The sequence below is a fragment of the Cuculus canorus genome, chromosome 20, assembly GCF_017976375.1.
Source record: "Cuculus canorus isolate bCucCan1 chromosome 20, bCucCan1.pri, whole genome shotgun sequence".
NCBI classification, from domain to species: domain Eukaryota; kingdom Metazoa; phylum Chordata; class Aves; order Cuculiformes; family Cuculidae; genus Cuculus; species Cuculus canorus.
The window spans coordinates 580930-604345 of NC_071420.1; the positions used below are offsets into that span (position 1 = coordinate 580930).

Genomic DNA, 23416 nt, shown 5'->3' on the forward strand with positions numbered 1-23416 from the left:
GTGCGTTGATTGATTTATTGCCAGAATCTGAGTTAACAACTAAAGGAAAGCAACTGGCCCCGTGCTTGTGTGACGCCTCAGTGTCCTGTGAATCCTCCAGCACCTGGCGCTCCGCACGATGCCGTATCTTAGTGGGTCCCAATGGAAATCTGCTTGTGTTTTAATCTGGCTACAGGTAGATGGAGGGAGAAAGGCCAAACCACAAATCTCTAACACTTGATTTATCCAGAGCAAAGATTTATTCACCGAAAAGGTTCCTACATAGCCAGAATCTCATTAGTATAGAGTGCACTCTTTTTTTTCTTCTTCTTTTATTTTTTTCTGGTTGCATAAACTAATACAGAAACTGTCGTTAATACTAACAATTTTTAATTAATTTAATAGCAATTCTGGAAGACACTCAGTTGATAGAAAATATAAAAAAAAAATTTTTTTACTGTACAAATTTTACATCACATTTGAAAAGAAACCGTGTCCGTTTTCACCGTGTTACAGACTCCATTTACATTCACTACTGATGTGTGGCTTTAGTAGCAGCATTGTACAGCCAGCTTCACATTTACAACTCTAAAATGGTGTGGGCTTCCTGTGCTTTCCACCTGTGCACGGCATACAGAGGGACAAGACGTGTGCCCCTCAACAGTGCAGCCCAGTGCCAGCCGCTTGGGTTGCAGCGTAGTGAGGGCTAAGTGCTCCACTCTCCTCCCAGCTGTACAACCCCATGGGGATTGGCCGAGTTCCGTGTGTCTAACACCAACTGATTAAAACAAACTCACCCCTGAGACAACAATGAGCCTCTCCTCTCTGCCCCTCTCTCTCAACTGGGGCCAGGAGGCTGGGGTTTGCTTTCAAGAGCAATTTATGGGTGTTAAACACAAACCCAAGGTCAGGTCAAATGAGAATCCCAACTCTCATGATGAGAGGCAGGTTTGGAGCCCCTCCTGTGCCCAGGAAAGGAGCAGTAGGGCAGTATTCCCAGTCAGGATGAGTTTCCCATTCACACTTAGCACATGATAAAGCGGAGCATGACAGGAGGCCAGGTTCCAGGCACGCAGCCCTGTTGGGATGGGCAAGGAAGCCTGGCTGAGGAGCAGGAGACGTGCAGCTCTGTGAGTGGAAATTCTTCACAGATGGTGTTGGGATTACAGTTGAGGGCAGGTGTAGGGTTACTATTGAACAGGCAAGGAAACGCGCTCCGTCTGCGAGTTGGGTGACTGGTTCCCACACTGAGAAGCTCTGGGTGCCCCAGCTTTCCAGACTGCAGAAATCAATAGTGAGCAGCACAGCAAGGTGGTCGCCTCAGACACAGTGAGGCTGTTCAGAACTGCAGGCTGCGGAGCAGCGCTTTGCACTTTGGCTCCTCTCCAAGGCGCGATGCCCTGGGACACCTCAAGAGGGGTTTGGGCTGATGGTTTGTAATGGTGGTGGTGCAAGGAAGCACAGTTCTCCCTGCTTTAGGCTGGTGTTGTGCTGTTGCTGTTTCAGCAGTACTTGCTGGGAAAACAACTTCTGCTTAAAGCTGCTGACACAAAATTATTGAGGGATAACCAGCAGTAGGGAGTGCCGGAGAGAACCATGGGGTTCCAGCATCACTGGAGGGGAGGGGGCGGTATTTGCTTTATAAAGTTGGGAGAGAGGAAGGAGGTCAAGAGTACTGCAATGCCCCGCTCAGCTACCCTAACCCATCTCTTCTTTTATATGAGACACACACTCACCCTGCCAAAACATTTGTAAGAGAAGGCAACTGGCTTGCATGTGGTAGGAGTGAAGGGCTCTGCTCAACAGAACTTGGGGATTTATTTTGCTGCTTATTTTCTACGGCAGTCATCCACCCAAAAGCAGCCAAACTGAGTGCCTTGTCACCTTGCCTGCCTTACCCAGGGCTCCAGCACTGACCCTCATGTCACACCCTTGTGAGGATGGTGAAAGAGGGGAGGTGTAACACACACATGCTGCTGGAGAAATGACCTTTGGTGACTTCCCATCTCAACTAAATGAAGTACAAGCCAGAAAGGATCTGACTGCTCAGCATATAATGAGGGTTCTCCCACTACCCTGGCTGGCAGAAGGCTGAGGAATATGAACAGGAGGCGTGAGGGAGCCATTTGCAATTTCTTCGCATGTGGGACAATGCATCTGTCACCTTAGATGTGGTAACAGGACGTGTCCTTTATAACCTCCACATCGCGTGTTAGAGCGGGGACATGGGGTGGTCTTTAATTCTTAACATTTACCTTTGGAACAAGTCTGAGCTGTTGGGTTAAGTCGAGTCCTCTGACAGAAATCTTGTTGGGTCTTGGTTTATTCTTAGATTTCCCCAAACCAACTGGTTTTAGTGCTAAATTTTTTAAAGCCAATGGCTTGCACACTTCAACATGACTGCCTCTAGGAGCCAGCACCAGTGGGGGGATGACTCCAAATCTCTTAACAAACTCCATGCATGGAGACCTTATCTAATGCGTTCATTAGGGATGGTGTTTTCTGTTGTCTGGTCTCTCTCCCTGCAGCTCTGGAAAAAGCCTTGTCTCCTACATCTATAGTGGTGATGGGACAGTGAGACAAGGCTGTTGGTTAAATTTCCAGAAATGCTGCTAGTTCAAGGGATGAGAACTTGCTGTGCCTAATCTTCAAAAGCAGAAGCCAGCCACTGTGAGCAGAGCTGTAACAAGGCAGGGTGTTATTTCTTTGAAGCCAAACAAGTCTTAAGCTTTCTCCAGGATTGTATGAGAACAAGCAGCTTTTACCAAGTTCTGTTTAGAACAGTGCTTGGGTCTTTATTTGAGACGCAGCCCCTACACACTCAGGAACTCTAGCGGGAGCAGATCTGTCCTGGTGCAGCTCCAGCCGAGGCAGCCAGGCGCTCAGCCCAGCCCTGCTGAAACCAACCTCAGAGCTCCAGCAGGGGCCTGGGCCAGGCACAATGCAACAGAGTGACAGAAAACTGCATTAAGGTTAAAATGGATCTGGAACTGTGGCCCTTGTTCCAGCTGCACTGCCATTCCAAAACAAGCCACTTCTACTTCTCTCAGGGAACGCAAACGCTCTGACAGCAGAAGACAGCTCCTCTCTACCACAGACAAAAGAAGAAACTAGAAACAGTTCTTATTTTCAGTGCTAGCTGAGAATGGCTGTAGTTAAATTTGATTTGCTGTTTATTACATTTAAAAAAAATAGTTCGCACAGAAGTATCCTGTAAACATTCTTTAAAGAACTGCTGGTGCTCGGGCAGAACTCGGGCTTTGCCAGCGACCGAGGACTGTGCGCTGACGGTCAGGTGCTTTTCAGCTGTAGCTGCACCAGTCTGAGCTGGGAAGAGTCCGGGAAGATTTCTGATGCTTTGCGTAAGGAGGCAGACAACATTATCATAAGGCAATCACACACCACTCTATAGCTTTTGATTACTTGGTTCCAGGATTCCCAAGCCAAATCTTTCAAAACGCAGGACAACTTTGCTACTGTTAATGCTGAAAAGAGTGGGGAGGGAGAGGAGAAAGGAGGGCAAATAGTTATTGATTTGTCGTTTTTCTTACAAAGCTACAGCCCTATAAAAGGAACTAAAATGGGTTCAATTCTGATCTCATACAACTTCAGATCACTCAGAAAAGCAGCTTAAGTATTTAAGCAGCAAACACAAACTTATTCATGCTTATTAACCTCATCAATGGAAACACACAGCACAAATCTCATCTGCCTCAAATTGGATAAACAGGTTTCCATAAGTGTCTGAGAGGGGGAGAAGCCCCACACTCGTTTTTAATGAGTACTTGGCTTTTTCATTCAGAGAGGGAATGAAAAAAATACTTAAGTCACAGGGTACGCCCATGGGTTAAAAACAACCCAACAAAATGAAACCAAACCCATTTGTTCCCCTTTATAGACTGTAGCAAGTGCATAAAGGTGTTTTTTCCTTCACCTTTACACTGTTAGCATAGCTAGAAACATTTTTCCCTTCAAAACGCCTTCCTCCACACGCGCACACGGGTGAAGGCAAGGCTGGGAGCCTGAAACGTGAGCTCTTGCAGGAGATGTTCTGAGAGAAGGAATGTGGTGATGTATTTGTCCACATTGAAGCCAGCAGAATCCATCTTGGTGCCCATTCTTCTCTGTCCCTGTCCTTTCCCCTCCAAAACAAGGTATTTTTTTCAAAATCATGACTCGATGAAGACTAAGAAGAGACCTTTTTAGAAAAGGCATGTATTTGCTGTGTTACCTGTGATTCTGCAGAGCCCCTACCATTAAGTCAGACATTTTGCTGAACAGGGAGTGTAAACAGAAGCAAATCCTAAAATTCAGAGCACTAGATTTGCAAGGGGAGGTGGAGGAACAGAAGGGGGCTCCTGCTTTCCTCCTTGTACACAGCGTTGTGGCTTATCCCAGCTGACCTCTGTGCTGGTTCTGGACTCCACTTGTGGCCTGGGCCCCAGCTGGCCAAGGGATGACTGCCCTGTGCTCCAAGCAACATCCTCTCCACTCAAGAACCGCACCAGCTTCATTCTGCTTCCGACAAAGCGGCCCCTGGCTGCAATGCTGGCTGTGATCCCAGGGGAGAACCGGCACAATCTGGCCCTGAACTCTTGTTGATTTTCAGTGCAAGAGGAGCGTTTGATCATCGTCTGTGCCTGTGGAAATGTTCCTGTCCCCTCTGGTCACAAGGCCACAGCTGGGCACTAGAATGACAGGCACAACCTCAGACTGTGACTGGGAACCGTGCCCCTCTGCCTTGAGGGACCTGCAGGGCATGCATGAGTCCCACCAGCTCCAGGGAAGCCCTAGCCCGCAGGGCAGGACACGCAGAACTTGCTGTTGTTTGCCTCTGGTTAGTTAGAGAGCAGCTCACTAGAACCTCTCCAGGAGGAAGTTCCAGCCTGCTGAGGTGCTTCAGGAGCAAAAGATGGCCACGTTGTTAGACAGTAACTTCTTGCAGACAGGAGTTGTTATTCAAGCTAACAGCCCACACCAAGCAGATAAAGGCAGAAAAGGAGAATTCAGATAAAGTGTTGATTATGTCCGTGGGTTAATTTCGTGGTTTGTTTTTGCTGTTTTACATGGAAGGTGATTGTCCAAGTTGCCGGTTAGGATACAACACATGGAAGCATGCAAGGTGGAGCCCATTATTGCACCAGTAGCTACAACCTACAAAGAAATATGGGAGGGAAGGGAAAAGACACCACGAGAGTTAGTTTTCAGTTATTTAAAGCAAGTTTGAGAACTATATTATAAAACCAGAGTAAAGCACAGGGTTAGTGCAGTGTTTCTCAGTGGATTTGTCGGGAGGGGATGTGAATGCGTCTCTTGTGGGTTTTGAATCCAAGTAGGTCTCTGGTTGGCATGGCTCCAGAGAGCCTACCAGATGTGCCTAGAAAATACCACAGTTTGTAAGGGCTGAACAAAAACCGAGCTGCCTGCACTTTCCTTTCAATGAGCACTAATTCAGCCATCAATGCTGATAATTAATGCTGACACTTAAAGTACTTCTCTCCTATTAAATGCTTTGAGCAGAGAAAAAGTCTTTGAGCAGAGAAAAAGTATTAATGTATGCAAATAGACATGAACCACCTGGGGGCAGAGGGGGGGGTCAGTCCGTCTACTCAGGGAAAAATAATTAGCGTAGCTACTACATAAGACACCGTTCTGCAATTCCATAAGCTGTTTGAGAGTAACTCCCTACGGGAACACTGATCTAAAATAACCACTTGGCAAATGGCTCTGGAATTGAGCATTCTCGTGGACTGACTGCCCACATGGGAAGCGTTTCTTCATCTTCATTTCCAATGTGATGTTAGAGGACAATACCAGCCAATGACTGCATGGGAATGTGTGGAGAACCTGGGCTCTTGCTCTGCTCTGTGGTGTCTGGTTCAGTAGGTGAAAAGATGTCACATCAGCCATCAGAGCTAATGATCCAGCACAAGTGGATCCCATTGTATAGAGAAATGAGGGAATGGAAGTTCTGACATACAGAACCTTAGTGCTGGAGCACAGTGTGTTTCTGTAGAAAGGAAAAAATGCCACCCAAGGACACTGCTGTTCCATGTAAATCTCTTGGCAAAAGAATGGCTGTCTCCATAACATAACATGGCTTAAATGAAACGATCTTCCTTTGAGGCAAGGGAGGATTAGTTTTAGAAAAAACAGGAGGAAATGTCAGAGGTGAAGGTGAATGACTGGGAGGAACGGAAAACAGGACAGCAGATACTCGGGGTAGCTGGTTATGCATCTGGCCAACTCAAGCTGTGCCTGGGAATCAGGTTTGTTGTGTGTTAGGCCAGAAGAGAAAAAATTGTTTCTCTTTAATGATCACTGAAGGACAAATAAAAGCATCAGTTACATGCAGGTCCATTTTCTTAGCTCAGATTTTGTTGATTTCTCTTTAAATTCTGATTTTAAAAAACTGAGACAATTGCAGTCCAAAGGACTGAAGTGTGGCTGTGACAGCTCTGGTGTGGCAGCAAGGGTCCAGGGCGCAGAAAGCCCCCCTCGCCTCCCAACCTGGTGCCAAAGTACACAGAGGCAGTCACTGATGATGCCAAGAACAACTGGCGAGCATAAGGCCTCTCAGCCTTTTGTTTGTGCCTGTTTAAAACCAGGGCTGTGGTAGCCAGGTACTGGTGCAGTGTAAGGAAAACCTCCCAGACAGTTCTACTTATGAGGGAGTGGGCGGTAAGCGTTCACCCTTTGCTGACAGCACAGTGTCCTTTTGTGTAAGGATGAGGCCACAATCTTGAAGAAGCATTCTGTACTTTAAAGTTGTTAAACATCACGATGTATCAGGGATCCAGTGTAAGTGTTAGGAAAATTGCACAAGAGAGAAATGGTGACATTCTCTCCCTGTACTCGGAACTGGTGAGGCCGCACCTTGAATACAGTGTTCAATTCTGGGCCCCTCGCTCCAAGAAGGATGTTGAGGCCCTGGAGTGAGTCCAGAGAAGAGCAACGAAGCTGGTGAAGGGGCTGGAGAACAAGTCTTGCCAGGAGCGGCTGAGGGAACTGGGGTTGTTTAGCTTTGAGAAGAGGAGGCTGAGGGGAGACCTCATTGCTGTCTACAACTACCTGAAAGGAGGTTGTAGAGAGGAGGGAGCTGGGCTCTTCTCCCAAGTGACAGAGGACAGGACAAGGAGGAATGGCCTCAAGCTCTGCCAGGGGAGGGTCAGGCTGGACATTAGAAAAAAAATTTTCACAGAAAGGGTCATTGGGCACTGGAATAGGCTGCCCAGGGAGGTGGTGGAATCACCACCCCTGGAGGTATTTAAAAGATGGGTGGATGAGATCCTCAGGCGCATGGTTTAGTTGTTGATAGGAATGGTTGGACTCAATGATCCAGGAGGTCTTTCCCAACCTAGTGATTCTGTGATTCTCAACCAGAACCCCAAATGCACCACACCCACCAAAGCAAATGGTGCCATGACAGTCACCATATCAGCAAATGGAAGCATTTGATCACTTATGAGAAGGTATTGCAGGAAGATCGTGGAGGGTTATGGGAAAGAAATGGGTAGTTAAAACATCAAAAAATGGAGAGAAAAGAAGAGAAAATAAATACTACAGGTTCAGACACTGAGCAAAAAAGGTGGTAAATGGGCACTGGTGGCAAACATGTCTGGTTTCTCACAGACATCAACAACACTGAGGTCACCAAAATGTAACCTTGTGCCTCACAGGAACTCTTAAGTGTCTAAGTGTGTTAGTGAAAGCGGGGCTGGCAGGGTAACAGCGGTCAGCAGTGACAATCAGCCAGCTGTCAGAAAACTGGTCGGGGTGAACAGTCTCTGGGCTCCAGAAGTTTTATCTGCTTTGCTTCCACTTGGTTTCAGCACAAGTGGAACTGGGACCCATCCTTCTCTGAGAGTGACAGGTTATTCACAAGAAGGGAGGCTGACAGTTTTAGGCCGTGTGGCTCCGTGCTCTGAAAGTGGCTCTCCAGTCTGAAATGGAATGTTCTATATTCTGGTCTGGTCTGTCCTAACAGATATCATGGGATGTACAATGAGGTGTTGTGAGGGACCTCTTCCCATTTTGACAGTTTTCAAATGCTTGATGGTATGAGACCTCTCCTCCCCAACCGCGACCCAGAAAGGGACTCCGAAAACATCACAGTCTGACAAGGATTTATCCTCACTTCTTATGATTTACCTTTCCTTGGCAATGGACATAATTCCATCTTAGAGATTTGGTTCAAATATTGCAACTCCTCCTTTACTGTCCGTGTGCTGCTCTCTGAACACATGATTACCACCTGCTTTGTTTTTATTTTGTAAGTCAATTATCCAGAGTCAGGACTGGTGCCGCATTTCTTTATCTGCTGGCACAAGCTGGGCACTCTTCCATAAAGAGGAGGAGGGGGGAGATTTTTTTTCCCCACATGCTCCTTGCAGGAGGTTACAAACTTTGGACTCCTTGCTATGACAGCTCAGTTTCAAACAGAAAGAGTCACACATTATCTTTCGGCCTTCCCTTTCTCACTCAGTACTAGCCATCAGAGGAGAAATTCCAACCATTTGGGGTTTGGAGGGGCCTTTCCGACACTGTTGGTAGATCCTCATTGAAACTAAATCTACAGGTATGTAAGTAAGAGATGAATATGTTAAAGTAGGAAGCTGATTGTCAGAAGCGCAGCAGTTTAACTGCATATTTCCCAGTAACTAGGAAAGCAGAACAGCTTGCTGTTACTCTCCCGTAAGTTTGACAGCCCCCAGCAAGACAAAATAAAGCACAGAATATCAATTCACAAATTCTGAGCAGTATAAATGTTCTTAACTGCAGCAAATACTCACTCAGCAGACTTCCAGAAATGCCCTGGGTGGGAGAGCCGACGATTCAGTTTTGGCAGTTTTTCCAGCATATCCATGAGGACAGTGAAGCTGGGCCTATCGCTGAGATTGAATGACCAGCATGCCGAGAGAATTTCCTGCAAAGGATATTTGTGACTCATTATCTCCACGGCTCACGGGTCAGACCCAGCGACTGATGCGCACCGGTGGATGTAGGACAGTTATGGAGAGAAGCTTCGTATCTAACGTGAGGCCCCATTCTGATTTGTTCTCTCTCCTGCCCTTTATCTTTAGGGTTACAATAAGAGTAAAATAAATGTCCTTTTTAAGCAGCTCCCTCTTTTCCTGACAAATAGCTGTACGGAAGGATATAGTAACTGAAGCACTTACATTGACTTCTTTCCCCAAACTAACAGTTGCAAGGACTTGTTTCACTCCTTCACCACTTCCAATCTGCCAGATGAGTGCCTCTGCAGCCTGGTTCTTGAAAGGCCATTCTCTTGCTTGGAGCTCGTACCACACTGTCCTGCAACACCAACAGACACATCAAGCCTTTGCCTGCTCAGAAGAGAAAGATACAAACCCTGCTGCTCTGCCAATTTCCTTAGATCAGCTCTGGAAGGTGTCTGAGGCTGTGCAGCAAATCCACCCACCCTACACATGTCCCACACATGACTTTTGTAGTGGGTGAAAAAAATGCATCCTTGGTGAGGAGAAAACCACTGAATCACAAGGCTCAGGTCTGTAACAGATCTCATTTAGCAAGCTCTCATCATGCTCTTATATATTGCTCTTACCCAAAGGCATAGATATCTGCAGCTTTGGAGAAAGGCAGCTTGTCTTCATCTTTCCCAGGAGCCATCTCACGCACAATTTCAGGGGCCAGGTAGCACAACCAGTCATGAGGCAGCTTCAATTCATTCTCCCTCCTGAGTTCAGAAGAAAGAAGAGGCACTGAAACACTGCTACCGTAACAAAGCAGCAGCATATAGACCATATCTGTGCTTCCCCTAATGCCTTGACTTTATTTACTCAAATATTTTCACTGACATTTCCTTTCTTGACAGGTTAAAAAATACACATGTGTTTTAGTCTGAGCCTCCAGCTCATTTGGGGCTTAAAGTTTTGTTTGTTATTGAGTCTTAGTCCACACAACTTCCTAGAAGTGTGGAAAGAACTCTGCTAAAAAATCAGAAAATAGAGAAAAAGTGCATATTCCCAAAGTGTGCACATGCTGAAGCAATCGATGCTACTCACTCGTACCGTGTAATGCATCAAAATGTTTCCATATTCAATCACTATTTATTATTCTAGACGAGGACTGAACGTTGAAGCCTCCACTTACCTTCCTTCCTGAACCACACCCGAGATTCCAAATAATCCAAAATCAGTGATCACAACTTTCCCATTGTCGTAGAAAACATTCTTGGATTTCAGATCCTTATGCACAATCCCCTTTGCATGAAGATAACCCATGCCCTGGGAAATACATGCAGAGATGTAAGCTTTGTGTTATTATTTACAAGCTCTGGGCAATTATTTATTATTTATATAATATATAATTAAATAATTTATAAATTATTTACTTTATTTAAATTATATATATAATTGTATTTAAATAATATATAAATATTATTTATTAACTCTGGGCAAGTGTTGCTTTCCAATACATATTTACTCTCCTCACTCCAGTGTAAATTATTAATTATAAGTAAGGACACATAGCTGCCCAACTTGTACAGGATGGCTGTGAGGGAAGTCAGTGAGGGAGCAGATCTTAGGTCAGTGCTCCAGCTCTGAATTGCTTTTCATCTTCTTCGTGTTAGGGTGGCTGGAAGGGTACTCTGAGTTGAAGCTAATATTAAGTGGACATCACAATTCTGAAGAAGTCTGTATGCATAAGAACAATGAACAACTGACACAAGCTTGCTCACTAATTCAGCTATTTCAGCTAGAGAAGAAAACAGCAGCTCTAGAAATGCTTCTTCACTTGAGAAATACCGAAAACAAGCACAGAAAGCACTGTGCAAATCTGAGAGACAATGCCACCTCTTCCAGGATACACTAACCTAGCTGCAGTTACTAATAATGGGAAGAGACGGGGAAGCAAACCTGCCCTGTATACCTTTCTTCATTGTTCCCTTTATCTAAATTTTGCCTCCCGAACCCCTTACTGACAAGCAAAGCATCTCTCTCCTTACCGGCCCTGAGCTCACTGCCCACTAAACTAGCACTTTTTTTGAGCATCTCCTGCTGCAGCACCTTCAGGCTATTGAGACTCACAGAACCACTCCAGCTGTGTGGCCTTCTAAGCTTTGGCTGAGACGCTACCCAGGAAGCAGGCGTCTCCAGTAGCACAACGTACTCTTACCTTAATGATCTCCTGCGCTATCTGCCTGGTCTTGTTAATATCCAGGGATATCTTGGGGTCCCTTACAAACGAGTGAAGCGTCCTTCCTTTGCAGAAGCTACAGGAAAGAGGAACAACAACATGAGAATGGCATGCCTCTGGCCTTACCTAAATTCAGCTTGCATGTGAACATCCCAAAAAGCTATTATTTAGGAGCTAAATGAACCTAAACTCAATTAAATAGAGAAATAGAAGAGGGGAGAAAAAGCATGATGGTTTTGCCTAATCAGCAAGCATCCCTAGGAAGAACAGAAAAGAACATACAACTGTTGCATTATCAGCCTCGCATATCAGTTTATTGCGACCTTGCTGAATTGGAACCATCTGGAAGTAGGTGACAGAGGAACAGCCTGTTCCTGATTTTTTTTCTCTTTTTGAATCTCATTATTCATGAATTCAAAAATTAAAAAAAATTGCTCAAGAACATATACTCCCTAAAGGGAAACACTCCTAGTATCCAAAACTCTGAGCAACATAGGCTGCATTTATGTCTGATACCTCCTGGCTACTGTGAAAGGTTTATACATAAAAGTAAATACTAGCTATATATTATATTTATACATATATATTTCTACATAAAAATAAAATAACACTACTAAGATGTTTTATCCTTACCTGGTAATGATTGCTAAATGAGGAGGGTGCATGCATGCTCCCATAAAAAGCACCACATTCTCATGCCGAGTCTGCCTGTAGTTCATGACCTCCTTTTTAAAGAGCTTGAGATGATCCTGATTGTTCCCATCGATTTCCAGCAGCCTGATGGCCACCTCCCCGTGCCATTTGCCCTTGTAAACCTTCCCCCACCGCCCTTGGCCAATAGGATCCCCCAGTTCAATCTGTTCGAAGGGAATGTCCCATTCTTGTAGGTAGACACTTGTCTGGCTAGGTTTGCGGTAAATCATCCCTTGCAAGTACGGCCGTCTGTGTGGCAGATCTTCCACCTCATCCTCATCATCTTCAGGTTCTGATTTGTTATTCTCTGGTTCTTCCACCTGTTTACAAAAAGAGAAGGAGGAGACACGCTGACAGTCTCATCTGAGGGGCAGAAGCAGCCTAGAGCCAACAGCAAAAGCTGCTTTGGGAGGATGCATGGGGCTGGATGTACGTGTTTGGTTACAATTCTAGAAATACACCTCACAGGACAAGTCATCTCTGAAGGCTACAGACACACATCTTCTGTATGTCAGTGCATGCAGGTGAAGACAAGATAGGCTTTATCCCATATGGAGTTAAATTTGTAGAACCAGCATTCATGACTAGGGGTCGGTATCTCTCAGGATTTTGCCTCCAGTGGGGGAGACCACTCTAAAAGGAAGGGTCAAGAGCCTCCTTATCTTCAAATAAACATGGGTACAGGCTTTTTGGAGATTACTAAAATTCTCCTGTTAAAAGCGCTCTAAAAAAGAACAAGGTTGGTCCAAACTCCAGTAATTTCTGCTGATATTTCTTCTGTCTCTACTGGTTTCCTCAGCCCTACAGAAACCCGTTTCAGTGCTGTACTACAAGCTGAATACGTGCTTAATCATTACCAAAATCACAGACTCCTGTGAACAGGTATAGAAAGGCTTTCCTGTGCACATGTAAGACCATGCTTACAGCCTTTGCTTTGCAGGACCTTCCATGAGCTAACCTGACCACTAGTAGTACCTACTCATGCATCACTTGCAGATTTGAGGTCCGCAGAGCATTTAGACCCCTTAACTCCAGCAGCAAGTCTGCAGCTCTAGTAACGTAAAAATGACTGCGCCAAACTAAGTGAGCCAGAAGTCTGAAAAATATCATCTTAGTCCAGTGAGAAACAGTTAAGTATTGCTACAAGTACTTCATTGTTTCAGCCTATTGACAGAAACCACAAATTTTCAGCTGAGATCTTTGCCATACGGATAGCTCAGTGGAACTGAGGTAACGAACGGCTAGTCGACACTTGTTCCAAGGCCACAACTTCTTTATTGCACTTTAAAAATGGTATTTCTTAGCGTACAAAAGGGCAAAGCAGAAAACCTACCTCTGCTTCACATTCAACTCCAACCATGTCTGGCTGTTGATCAGTGCTAATAAGAGAACACAGGTTTACAGTGAAAATAACGTTTGCATATCTACCCGAGTTAGAAAAGTGGGCTGCTACATCTGCCCCTAGGGGAATGCAAAGAAGCAAACAGAGAACAGATCTTGACAGAGTTAAGAGTAAGACAGAGAAAAATACAATTAGTGCTCCACTTAACAGGTAAGGACATTCTAAGCTTACAATGGCAAATGAGGGACAAAGACTTTGGAAGTGACGTTCAATGATCAAGTTGTAGGAATTGATTTCGCAGTGGCATGGCTGCATTATTACAGTGTGTTCCAGTCATGGATACTCCCATTCCTACTACTGGAATACCTACAGTGGAGAAGCAATTGTGAATGCCAGCAATGCAGGCTGACACTTTTTGTGTGCCCTACAATTCAGATCCTTAAGCCGATGTTTGCTTGCAGCTAAGCGTGTCCATGCTCTCTTCATCATAAAAATCCATAACTTCTGTTTCATCAAATCCTTCTGATCTTGGGAATGCACACATAACCATAACTAGATATTAAGGGTGTCTTACTTCTTACTGTCACACTGAAAGTAAATATCACACTCAGCTTTATAAAACAGGAATACCAGTGTCACCCCTGCTGACTGAAATGATCCCGTGAGTTCTCAGATGATAAGTTCAGTTTAGGTCATAACACAGTGCTTTCAGACTGATCTGAAGATTATCTGGTAAACACTGTGCAAACAGAAGAATTTAAACCTATACTTACTTAGTGTCTGCAGCTGTTTCTGGAGGCTGTGCTGTTTGTGCAGGACTGGGAATTTCTGGGAAAGTAAAAACATTTATGATACATATTTTACACTTCAATCTGTCGTAGATTGGAAGTTTTAACATTGCAATAGTGAATATTTGTTTCTTATTCAGGAATTAAAGTAAACTCACCCACAGACCATATGATTTTATACTTATATTCTCTTGAAACTATGTGTATCTTTCCTAGTATTTAAATGCCTGTATACTGGCCAAACCCAGTCTTCTTCCCATTCACCTACTTATCTGTAATGCCTTTCAAGGTCAGTCTGTGAACTGCTCACATGCCTTCAAGGTGCCTTGGACAATCAGAAATATGTACATCCTCACAGAACTAGGACATTTAAATTCATCTGTACTGCAGGTCACATATTGCAGCTGTGCCTAGTTTGTCACCGGTGTGCAAGAAATTCGGCTTGGGTTGCAGATCTTTCCAAAATTCAGAATCAATACTCTGTATCTGACATCCTACATCATCAAGTCTCACTTTGGAAACAAACAAGCTGTTTTTAAGGGTTCATGAACAGCTGACTGAGAAAAAGAGTTTGCTCGTGCAAGTCCACGTATGAACAGTGCTGCATCATTCCTAAATCTCATAGGCAAAAGCCTCAGTTCATGAAGGTCAGTTCAGCATTCCTGAACCGACAATGTCTGTTTATACAGCTAAATATATAACCCTAAAAGTGAGCCTTTTCAAAAACAGAACATGGCTGTGTCTAGAATGCCCCAGCAGAACGCTGTTTGACAACTGCATCTTCACGGTTTCACGTCACTGCCTTATATTGAGGAGAGAGGCCTGAATTATATACTGAGATAAGAGAAAGTTTTAATTGATTTAAGATTTTTATATTAAAGCAGAATAACTGTTCTTGAGCAGCACACAGGAGTTTACAAGCACATTACATTTCGGAAGCAGAAGCTGGTTAGTAGAATTAAATTAATCAACTCACCTGGGAAGACAAATTGTTGTCTATGCTGAATGTAGTAGGCAGCTTTTTTTTTAGTTGTTTGGGTTTTTTTTTTGAAAAGGACAGCAAAAAAAATTACCAGGAGAAAAAAAACAAACACAAACAAGTTAGAGGATCATCAGCAAGTGCCCCGTATGCATTCAATGAATTAGTCCCAACTGACTGTTGGGAAACAGATTAGTTGGATTATCAGCCTGCTTGAGGAGGTGAATTTCAGCACATGCATTCTTTGGAGAATATGATAGATGATACTTATCAAACGAAAGCCATGTTACCAGTACAAACAGTCTGGTGGGAAAACAACACATTCAGGAAATTTAGAGAACCCAGAAATGCTAAAAAGCAGGCCTAGCGCTGGTGGCTCAGTGCCTTCTCATGTCTTCAGCTTTCCAGAGATGCACCCAGAGAAGCTGAAGCTCATGAGCCATCTGCAAGCATTCTTTTATTTCAGTGAATTTGGACAGTGTGTCCTACTACAAAGCAGTTGCAGTGGAATCCTTCTACTACACTGGGTCTGCTTCTGCTCCTTTCAAGTAGGCTAAAATAGCGACTTTTGTGCAAAGATCAAAAGCTTGATGTAAATTACAGCAACACTGAAGGCCAGATGTAGCAGCTAATGAGCAGCATGTGACTGCATTTCCAGATCAAAGAAATTAAATTTATTCTCACTATGTAAAGCTATGCCCTTGTCAGAGATTGTTGCCTCTATCGGCTTTGGTAAAGACTGCAAATTTGGGTTCTTCATCTGTAAAGTACGTAGGGTAGATTCCTCTACATATGTGTATGTCAATGGTTTAAAATCAAGTGTTGACTATCTTTTGGAAGGGATGGGTATAGTTATTCATTCCAGTTTTCATTTTTATGTTTTGCTTTGGCAATCAGCTTATGATTTAAAGCCACTGGCGACCAAACACAGCAGGCAGCATGCATTTTACAACACAATGAGAAAAGGGAGGAGAAAGAATATAATTTTTCAGTCCTTTTCAAGAAAGGAGAAGATAGAAAGATCAAACCATTTATAAAAGGTGCCAGCATTTCTCAGTAATCTGTCTTATGGAAAGATATCTTGTTGATACCACTTAAAGACTGCTTTTGTCAGGTAACAAGAGACATCTTTGCACCTTCACAACCACCTACTCAAGAAAGCTGCAACCACCTATGAAGCTCCAGTCGGCCTCTGCTTGCAGAGAGGCTTCCTGATCTTGGCAGAGGTCTCCTGAAAAAGATCATTTTACCTGGGAAATTAAATCGTCCATCCCTCTGGCCCATAGGAGATGGGTTTGGGGGAGGTGTTGCACTGGGAGGGTTGGAAGACTGGAAAGGTGCTGGAGAAGATGGTGTGGATGAGGTTGTAGAAGAAGGATTACTGCTAGAGTCCAGATGATTTATTGCTGGTGGATGCTCCTGTAAAGCAAGAAAAGTCACTTGTGAGAAAACAATAAAGAGGAGGAATTCCCCTCAGTGTTTACCCAACAGCAGAGGAAGGAAAGCTGTCCCCAACCTTGATCACAGCATAGCTTTTCTGAGTGAGCAGGCAGCCGGAGCTGTGTACAACCTATGTTTTACAAGGAGAAAATGTCTCATAGCAAAGTCTTATTACAAAGTGAAAGCTCAAGGAGGCATTCTTGCTCCAACCAGTGAGACACTGCTGCCCTCCTCCTTTTTGTAGCTCCTCAGTGACCAACAGACAAGACTCCAGTCCCCACACACCTTTCTAGTTAGTGCTTTGGGAAGAGTTCCAAATTGTGGTTCTGTTGGTCTGTCTACTGGATTGTTGATATCAGAAGGGACAGACTCTGTTCTTCTTATTTTTGTTACTGAAAAACAGGTTGCAGAAGGGAGGAAAAAAAGCTTTAATCAGACTTTTTATACTTGATACCATCAATTACATGGAAATGTTAAGATTTTGTAGAAAATTACTTACTGGGAAGGAAGGATATTCTACAAGCAGGTGCCTCTTTAGTACATTTGTTGTGACATTTTAATCTGAAAGAGAAGCATTACATGTTAAATAGCAACTCCTTCTTTCCCAAAATGAGGAAGCCTATCCTTAATTTGTAATTCTCATGCTAATCTTGGAGGGGGTTCTGGAATGCTGCGGGCCCCAGAGCAGCCACGCATTCACACAAAGAATCCCATTATTTGTGTCATTAGGGTAATGAAAGCCATATACATATCTTAGCACATGATTTATTTTCAATATAGTTACCTTCACTGACTCTCACCTAGCAGCAGTGAAGCACTAAAATCTCAGTGCTCTGGACTAACAACCCAGACAGGGAAGCAAAACCTAAAATCCTCACTGTTAGGTATCTAGCCCCTAGAACAAGATTTGCACGTGATCAGGTAGGGACTCTGTGACAGGGAAATAAAATTGGTTCAGCCATGTGCCAGGCTGCCAACCTAAAGGGTTAGTTGGGCCAAAGCATTCCTTTGCCAGCTCAGAAGCTGACTGGAAAATGATGCCACTACTAAGAGTCCATCATGTCACAAAACACGTGTTACTGGCAAGCTTTAATGAGTCAAACACAAAATTCTTCTGAGAAAGTCCATCACTGTGTGCTCACCTGCAGTACTTACACTTCACTCCAAACATCATGCTTTTCTGACAGACTTGGCAAATCTGAGATAACCAAGACTTTGTAGAGAACCTAAGTAGAGACAAGTGGGGGAAAATGATGTTTCCTGATGCATAAAGGAAAATTAAGATTTGTAGACAGTTACAGACAGACTCCAGCTCTTTCTGAAAAGAGCAAGTGGGGTTGTGGAACAGGCTGCTCACATCTCTGATCAAAAGCAACTGAAAGAAGGCTGGCACCCACTCTGGTGGCCTCTGGCTATTTCTCCACTCTTAGAACAGGGCTGAGAGTTTCTCAGACATGTCTCTGACAGGGAGATGGGGTATGGACATACATCTCTAGGTCATCAAAGCTGCACCTCAGCAATCAGATCTGAACCCTTGTGCAGTCAAAGATACCCAGCTGACAGAATATAACTTCTTTTCATAAAAAAACCTCAAACTGGAATTGAGCTTCACCTCTTGAAACGATCAAGTGCTCTGAGAGGGAGCAGCCAACGCACACTCCGAGTAAAGACCCAGCCCATGAGCAAGCAGGTGCTGCCTATGGGTTGCTGGTGTCCCTCCCCAGGTCAGCAGGACACATCACGTGGGGCTGGTCAGATTCACCGAAACATCATTGCAAAGCTGGGAACCAATTTACGATGGGTGGGTGGTGGTGGGAATGTTATCCCTTTTACCAGAAAATTACACAGATAGGTTTGTTTGGCATTAGAACTGGTTGGGGGGGCATGCAGGAAGCTACAAGGGAGGCAAAGGGAAATATATGCTTTATATATTGCTCCTGCTGGTATGCTAGCTGTTATGGAATCACAAGCCAATTGGCTTTGTGAAAAGGATATCAAGTGTGTGTTTAAAAAGAAATGAAGGTGAAATACATAGCTATGGCTGAACTTGGCAAATGAGGTATTTAACCCAACTTAAGCCCTCTTATAGAGTCACTGCTACAAACGCACTGAACAGGACGCAGTCCTGATCTGACACCTCAGTTTGTTCTCTTTGTGGCTCCCACAGCACATGCTGCTTACCTGTGTGTTACTGCTAAGCCAAAGTCTCTTCGTACTGTTTGAGGGGATCCTTGGGACAGTTCTAATGGAGAACAAAAGGATGTTTTAGGGAAGCATTACTCACAAGCGTGCTTACCAGTCTAGACAGAAACAAAGCGATCACTGTCATAGGTAAAGGCTAGTAGACACGACACTGTTAGAAGCACATCTGAAACTAGTTTGCCTTCTGCTGTGAAGCTCCTCCTCTTTTATTTGTTTTCATATGGAGGCAGTGCAAGATAAGATTTGGTGGTAGAATCATAGTTCTTCCTTCTTTTTGTTAAATCATTATGTTTTGGGATTACAGAAGTCCATCTGATTAGGTCTAGGCCACTCTATGAGTGGAAAGACAGACTTTACTCCCAACTGGTTTATCATGAATACCATCACCTGGTTTTCATGCAGTGTCAGTAATCTTAGAATACTGAAAATTACCACCTCCAGTGTACAGACAGGGCTGGTGTGACCCAGAAGAATAAAAAGGTTTATGTGAGATCACACAGGTAGCTGATAAGTACAGAAAGGGAGACGTAGATTTCAAAATGCCGGTCCAGTGCTCCAGTGGTTATACAACATAACTGCCTAAAAACTCCCAAATACTAGGATTCTGGCACATTTCCTGAATTAAATCCATAGCTGTACTGCAACTCTGAAGAAAACACAAATCTGCAGGCACCAACACAGCTTCAAGGCTGGACACCATCAATGCTTACAAAAAGCCAGTCTCTTTCTTTGACCCTAGATGGCACCAGATTATTTTATATCATTAGTGCACTAAACTTTTAAAAGCCTCTGTGGTCTGCAGGGTTTTAGAATAGGCTGGAATGACAAGCTGCTTTTCCAAAAGATGTTGCTGATATAATGTGGCCATCCGAAAGCACAGCGATCCAAACTAATGATAGTACAGCAGTTAAGATGCCTGTTAACATCAGTTAAGATGGCTAAAACCTTACTGAAGAGTCTTAATGAATGTTACATTTGGAAATGAATGAGACTTAAAAATGCCTTGAGTACAGATTTTAAAACAGTCTATATGTCTATATGCATCAAAGCACCAAAATTCTTCATTTCTGTTTGATTTTATTGTAATGCCCTTTTTATTTATTGCATACATTCTATCACCTTCCACAGAGAAATGCTCAAATTTCTTCTTGCATTCTCATTTTACAATTTTCTTTCTATACTTCTTCATTTCTGAAAGTAATTACTGGGGGTTTGTCTTAGATGTATATATGGTGCTATAGTGCCTTTATTTGGACTTTTATACTTCACAACAAGCTAAGACACTCTCCAAGCTGCCCATACCTCTCTGCCTCAGCTTCCAAGGCTACACACTGTGCCTGTGAGACAGACGCACACAGTCACACTCGGATTGCTGAAACACTAAATGGTGTGGATAAATTACAGCATGAAAATACAAGTCCTACTCCTGTTAGCCCTTAAACACAAGAACAGACCCATCACCATCAGAGCAAGCATTCCACAGCTAAGCACATGCTGAAGCCTTTCTCAGAAGGCTGCGCAACTGCCTAATTCCTTTACAGGGATAGTTGTCAATGAATATCCAAAGATATTACATGGTTAGACACAGTTATTTCCAGCACCAGTAACAGCTGTCAGAACCCACAGACAAGCAATTACACCCCAACCCCTTGCTTTAACCCTTTAAACACCATCATTCCTTTTCCTCGCTTTTGTCATCTGAAGAAATATAAGGTACAAAAAAGACCATAAGAACATTCTGCAGTTCTCCAGTAGGCTGAGCTCCTGCTCACGTTAGCAGAAACTCTGGGACAGAAGGCCCTATTGAGGTTGTGCAGGGATGATCAGATAGTTGACAAGGACAACTTCTTCCCTCTCAGTAATGAAATGAAGTCAGCCCTGTAAAAATCTCTTACCGAACCTAGAGAGAAATAAGAAAAAAAACATTTTAGACATTCCTATTCTTGTGACAGGACACACACGGTGCTAAAGCAGAAACTGTTTCCTGCAGACTTTGATGTGAAGTTTACAAACGTCTCAAAGTGTTGCACAGGGTCCCGAGGTTGCTTCATAGCCAGTAGTTTCCTGCCTACAAATGGTAGGCTTTGCTGGGTAGAGCTCCAGCTGCAACTAGCAGTTTTTATCATCTACTTGTTACGTACTCAGAGTGTGGAAGAACGCTGTACTTCTTAACAGCCTTATAAAGGTTATGCATTTATAATGAACTCTCATGTCAATCAGCAGGCAATACAGTACTGAACATCAAAACACAGCCCTTTGCTGCTAATGCTCACACCCAAAATCTCAGCTCCATTCTGACCTAGGTTAGTTTCCCTTAAATAAAAACGTAATTCTGTCAAAAAAGGTCGCGAATAGAACTGGCTCTTGGAACTCTTCCAGGTGTAAGTTTTAATGATCCAGGGTGTGCTACAGAATATGGATGCTGAGCTAAGTTTCTGCAGAGTTTTGGGATAGCCAGGGTCTTTGGAAGGCACATTTCTTTCCCAGTTTCAACTATTAGTGAAATGTTAGATTAATACCTTCCATCCTACCTACAAAATAAAAGCATTTCTCAAAGCCAGGACCAGCCCCCAGGAAAGCGTAGCCTAAGGCCATTTGCCTTGTCATGGAGCTATAATTGTAATAAGTCTGTTTTAAAGCTCATGCTAGCAGCTAATACACATCTTAAGATAAAAATATAAAAAGATACCAGGCATCTGAACTGTGAGGAACATTTAAGGACAGAAGAGACTCACAGTTTGTGGAATTGGCTACTAGTTGCTTGAGGAAAACTGGCTGGGGCCCTTTAACAGCGGCAGCCATCACAGCCTCCTCAGCAGGTGCTATTTCAAAACATTCAAAATACTTTTCAAGTCAAGTACACTAATAACAAGCAGGTTTTGTGCTTATCTTAGAAAATCTCACTGAGAGATTCGCAGAGCACAGTGAAACTGTGACGAGGCAACTGGACACCAGCTCTTTTACAGAGCCAGAACTGGAGCATGGAATGCCCTTTGGTATGAACACAGCCCACCAGTGCCTGTGCGAAAGGAGGAAGCATCATGCTTACTTTATTGGAGGAACTTCATCTATCCTGTTTCCCAACTGTGACTCATGAGACTTGCTCCTTGTGAGGGTTGGAAAGTTTGGTAGCAGCTGAAAAACCTTCCGGCAAGGGGGAGGAGGAGTCCGCGGTGGCTTCAACTTATGCCGCCTCTTGGCTTGAGGAGTGGTTGGTGGAGTGATGGTGATGCTGTGAGGAGTCCTTGGTGTTAACCTTCCACTGTGTGTGGGGAACGCAAAGGGGTCCAGGAGGTTTTCTGCACAGATAGAAGTTCCATGACTTGAGGCAAGAGAATCTGAAGATGGGATTGTAGATACTGACACTGAACGTGCCTGCTGGCTGTTGCCCTTGGGAAGGTGCAGTGCAGAGGGAGTCCATGCAGGCACAGAGGTGCAGGGGGATTCGGTGGTGTTTGCAGAGCTGTTCTCTCGGCGTGCCTCAGAAAGATTCACCAGCAGATCGTCTTTTAACTCCCCACCTGTTTACCAACCGTGGCAATGTCAGTGACTGACTGAAAAGCAAAACCAACGTACATACCCGTACCACAGCTGCTGCTTCAGGCTAGAAGGTGGCAGTTTTCCCCTGCTGTGCCCCCAGCCAAGGTGTGAGCCTAGTTTCCCCTCCCCTGACACCCACCTAAGTCATCAGCTAAAGTAACAATTAAAATGAGAACGGCAGAAATGACCCTTCTTTCCTAACTGTAGCTATGTACATAATTTCAAATGCTAAAATCAGGTCCTATGTTCTAGGATGGGCTGAGTTTTAACATATTGGGGCCCTAATGAAGAATGTGGGATAGATATACCCTTGTGAAACAGCACCCACATTGCACTGCAAGCCTATGTGGAGTTGGTACCCATCTGTTTAGACAAATCTGTATATCCAGCCTAGCGCCCTGTCCGCTTTTAGACTGGTCTTTGGTAAAAAGAGGAAACTTTTTTCTTAGCCAACACAACTGCTAAACACCACTTAAATTGAGAAAGGCCATTAGATTGGCAATAAGGGGTATTCGGGAGCTCTTGATCCTCAGTAGGCCACTTCCTTCTCTCTGTGCCATGTAACCAGTGCCCAGAATTCACCTGACATCTGGAGCGCTGGGGGACTGCTGTTCAGCTACAGCAGAAGCACAGAGTTGCTGTGTTTGTTCAGACTGGATTAGCTAGAGCTGCACCAGGAACAGACAGATGGACAAAAAGGAGCCACCACACCCTACCGGATTGCTGGTGGAGTCCAGTGCTGCCTCCTACAATGCCTGGCGCTGTAGTTCTGAACAATCTAATACAGCTTGTAGATCAATTCTGGGTATAACTGGGTTAAAAACGTGCAAAGGCCTGTGGGCAGCAAAGCAGGAAGGCACAGATTACTGGGATAATTTAAGAGGCTTAATTCATCAAGATAACTCTCTGTCTTAATTTTAACTATGTCATTAATTACTTAAATCAAGGTGAAAAGTCAGAGCTTCAGGCTCTGATGTCCTGTTGACCAGACAGGGGTTGAAAAAACATGATACAGCCTGGATTTTAGAAAATGCCATTTCTTTACAATCAGTGAATGCCATGGCTTCTGAACAATGGCTGGTTTTTCCACAGTATGGATGGGAAATATATGACAGCCCAGGACAAGAAAGATTAGAAAAAAGGAAATACAAAACTCAGCTGTTTGCTGACTTTTCCATTACCTAATCTTTATGATTTGTGAATGGTATGAACTGTCATAACAGCAACAGGAAACATCACCTTTCAGTGACAGTGATAATTGCTACAAAGAAA

The 23416-nt window shown here is 44.0% G+C and overlaps 1 protein-coding gene across 1 annotated transcript in view; it reads right to left on the reverse strand.

Moving 5' to 3' along the window:
• Positions 1 to 232: 232 nt before the first annotated feature.
• KSR1 (kinase suppressor of ras 1) overlaps positions 233 to 23416 on the reverse strand; it is a 72753-nt gene continuing 49569 nt past the window's right edge. Inside the window, exons 4-20 of the mRNA XM_009567430.2 lie at positions 21654 to 22125; positions 20500 to 20504; positions 18584 to 18644; positions 17545 to 17628; positions 16902 to 16963; positions 16688 to 16794; positions 16213 to 16381; positions 14960 to 15001; positions 13969 to 14023; positions 13187 to 13232; positions 11794 to 12173; positions 11140 to 11236; positions 10114 to 10247; positions 9566 to 9697; positions 9159 to 9294; positions 8772 to 8905; positions 233 to 3464 (exon numbers count right to left, since the gene is read on the reverse strand). Of these exons, the coding sequence (XP_009565725.2) occupies positions 3386 to 3464; positions 8772 to 8905; positions 9159 to 9294; positions 9566 to 9697; positions 10114 to 10247; positions 11140 to 11236; positions 11794 to 12173; positions 13187 to 13232; positions 13969 to 14023; positions 14960 to 15001; positions 16213 to 16381; positions 16688 to 16794; positions 16902 to 16963; positions 17545 to 17628; positions 18584 to 18644; positions 20500 to 20504; positions 21654 to 22125 (2195 nt within the window). The 3' untranslated portion in view covers positions 233 to 3385. The remainder of the gene's footprint in view (positions 3465 to 8771; positions 8906 to 9158; positions 9295 to 9565; positions 9698 to 10113; positions 10248 to 11139; positions 11237 to 11793; positions 12174 to 13186; positions 13233 to 13968; positions 14024 to 14959; positions 15002 to 16212; positions 16382 to 16687; positions 16795 to 16901; positions 16964 to 17544; positions 17629 to 18583; positions 18645 to 20499; positions 20505 to 21653; positions 22126 to 23416) is intronic.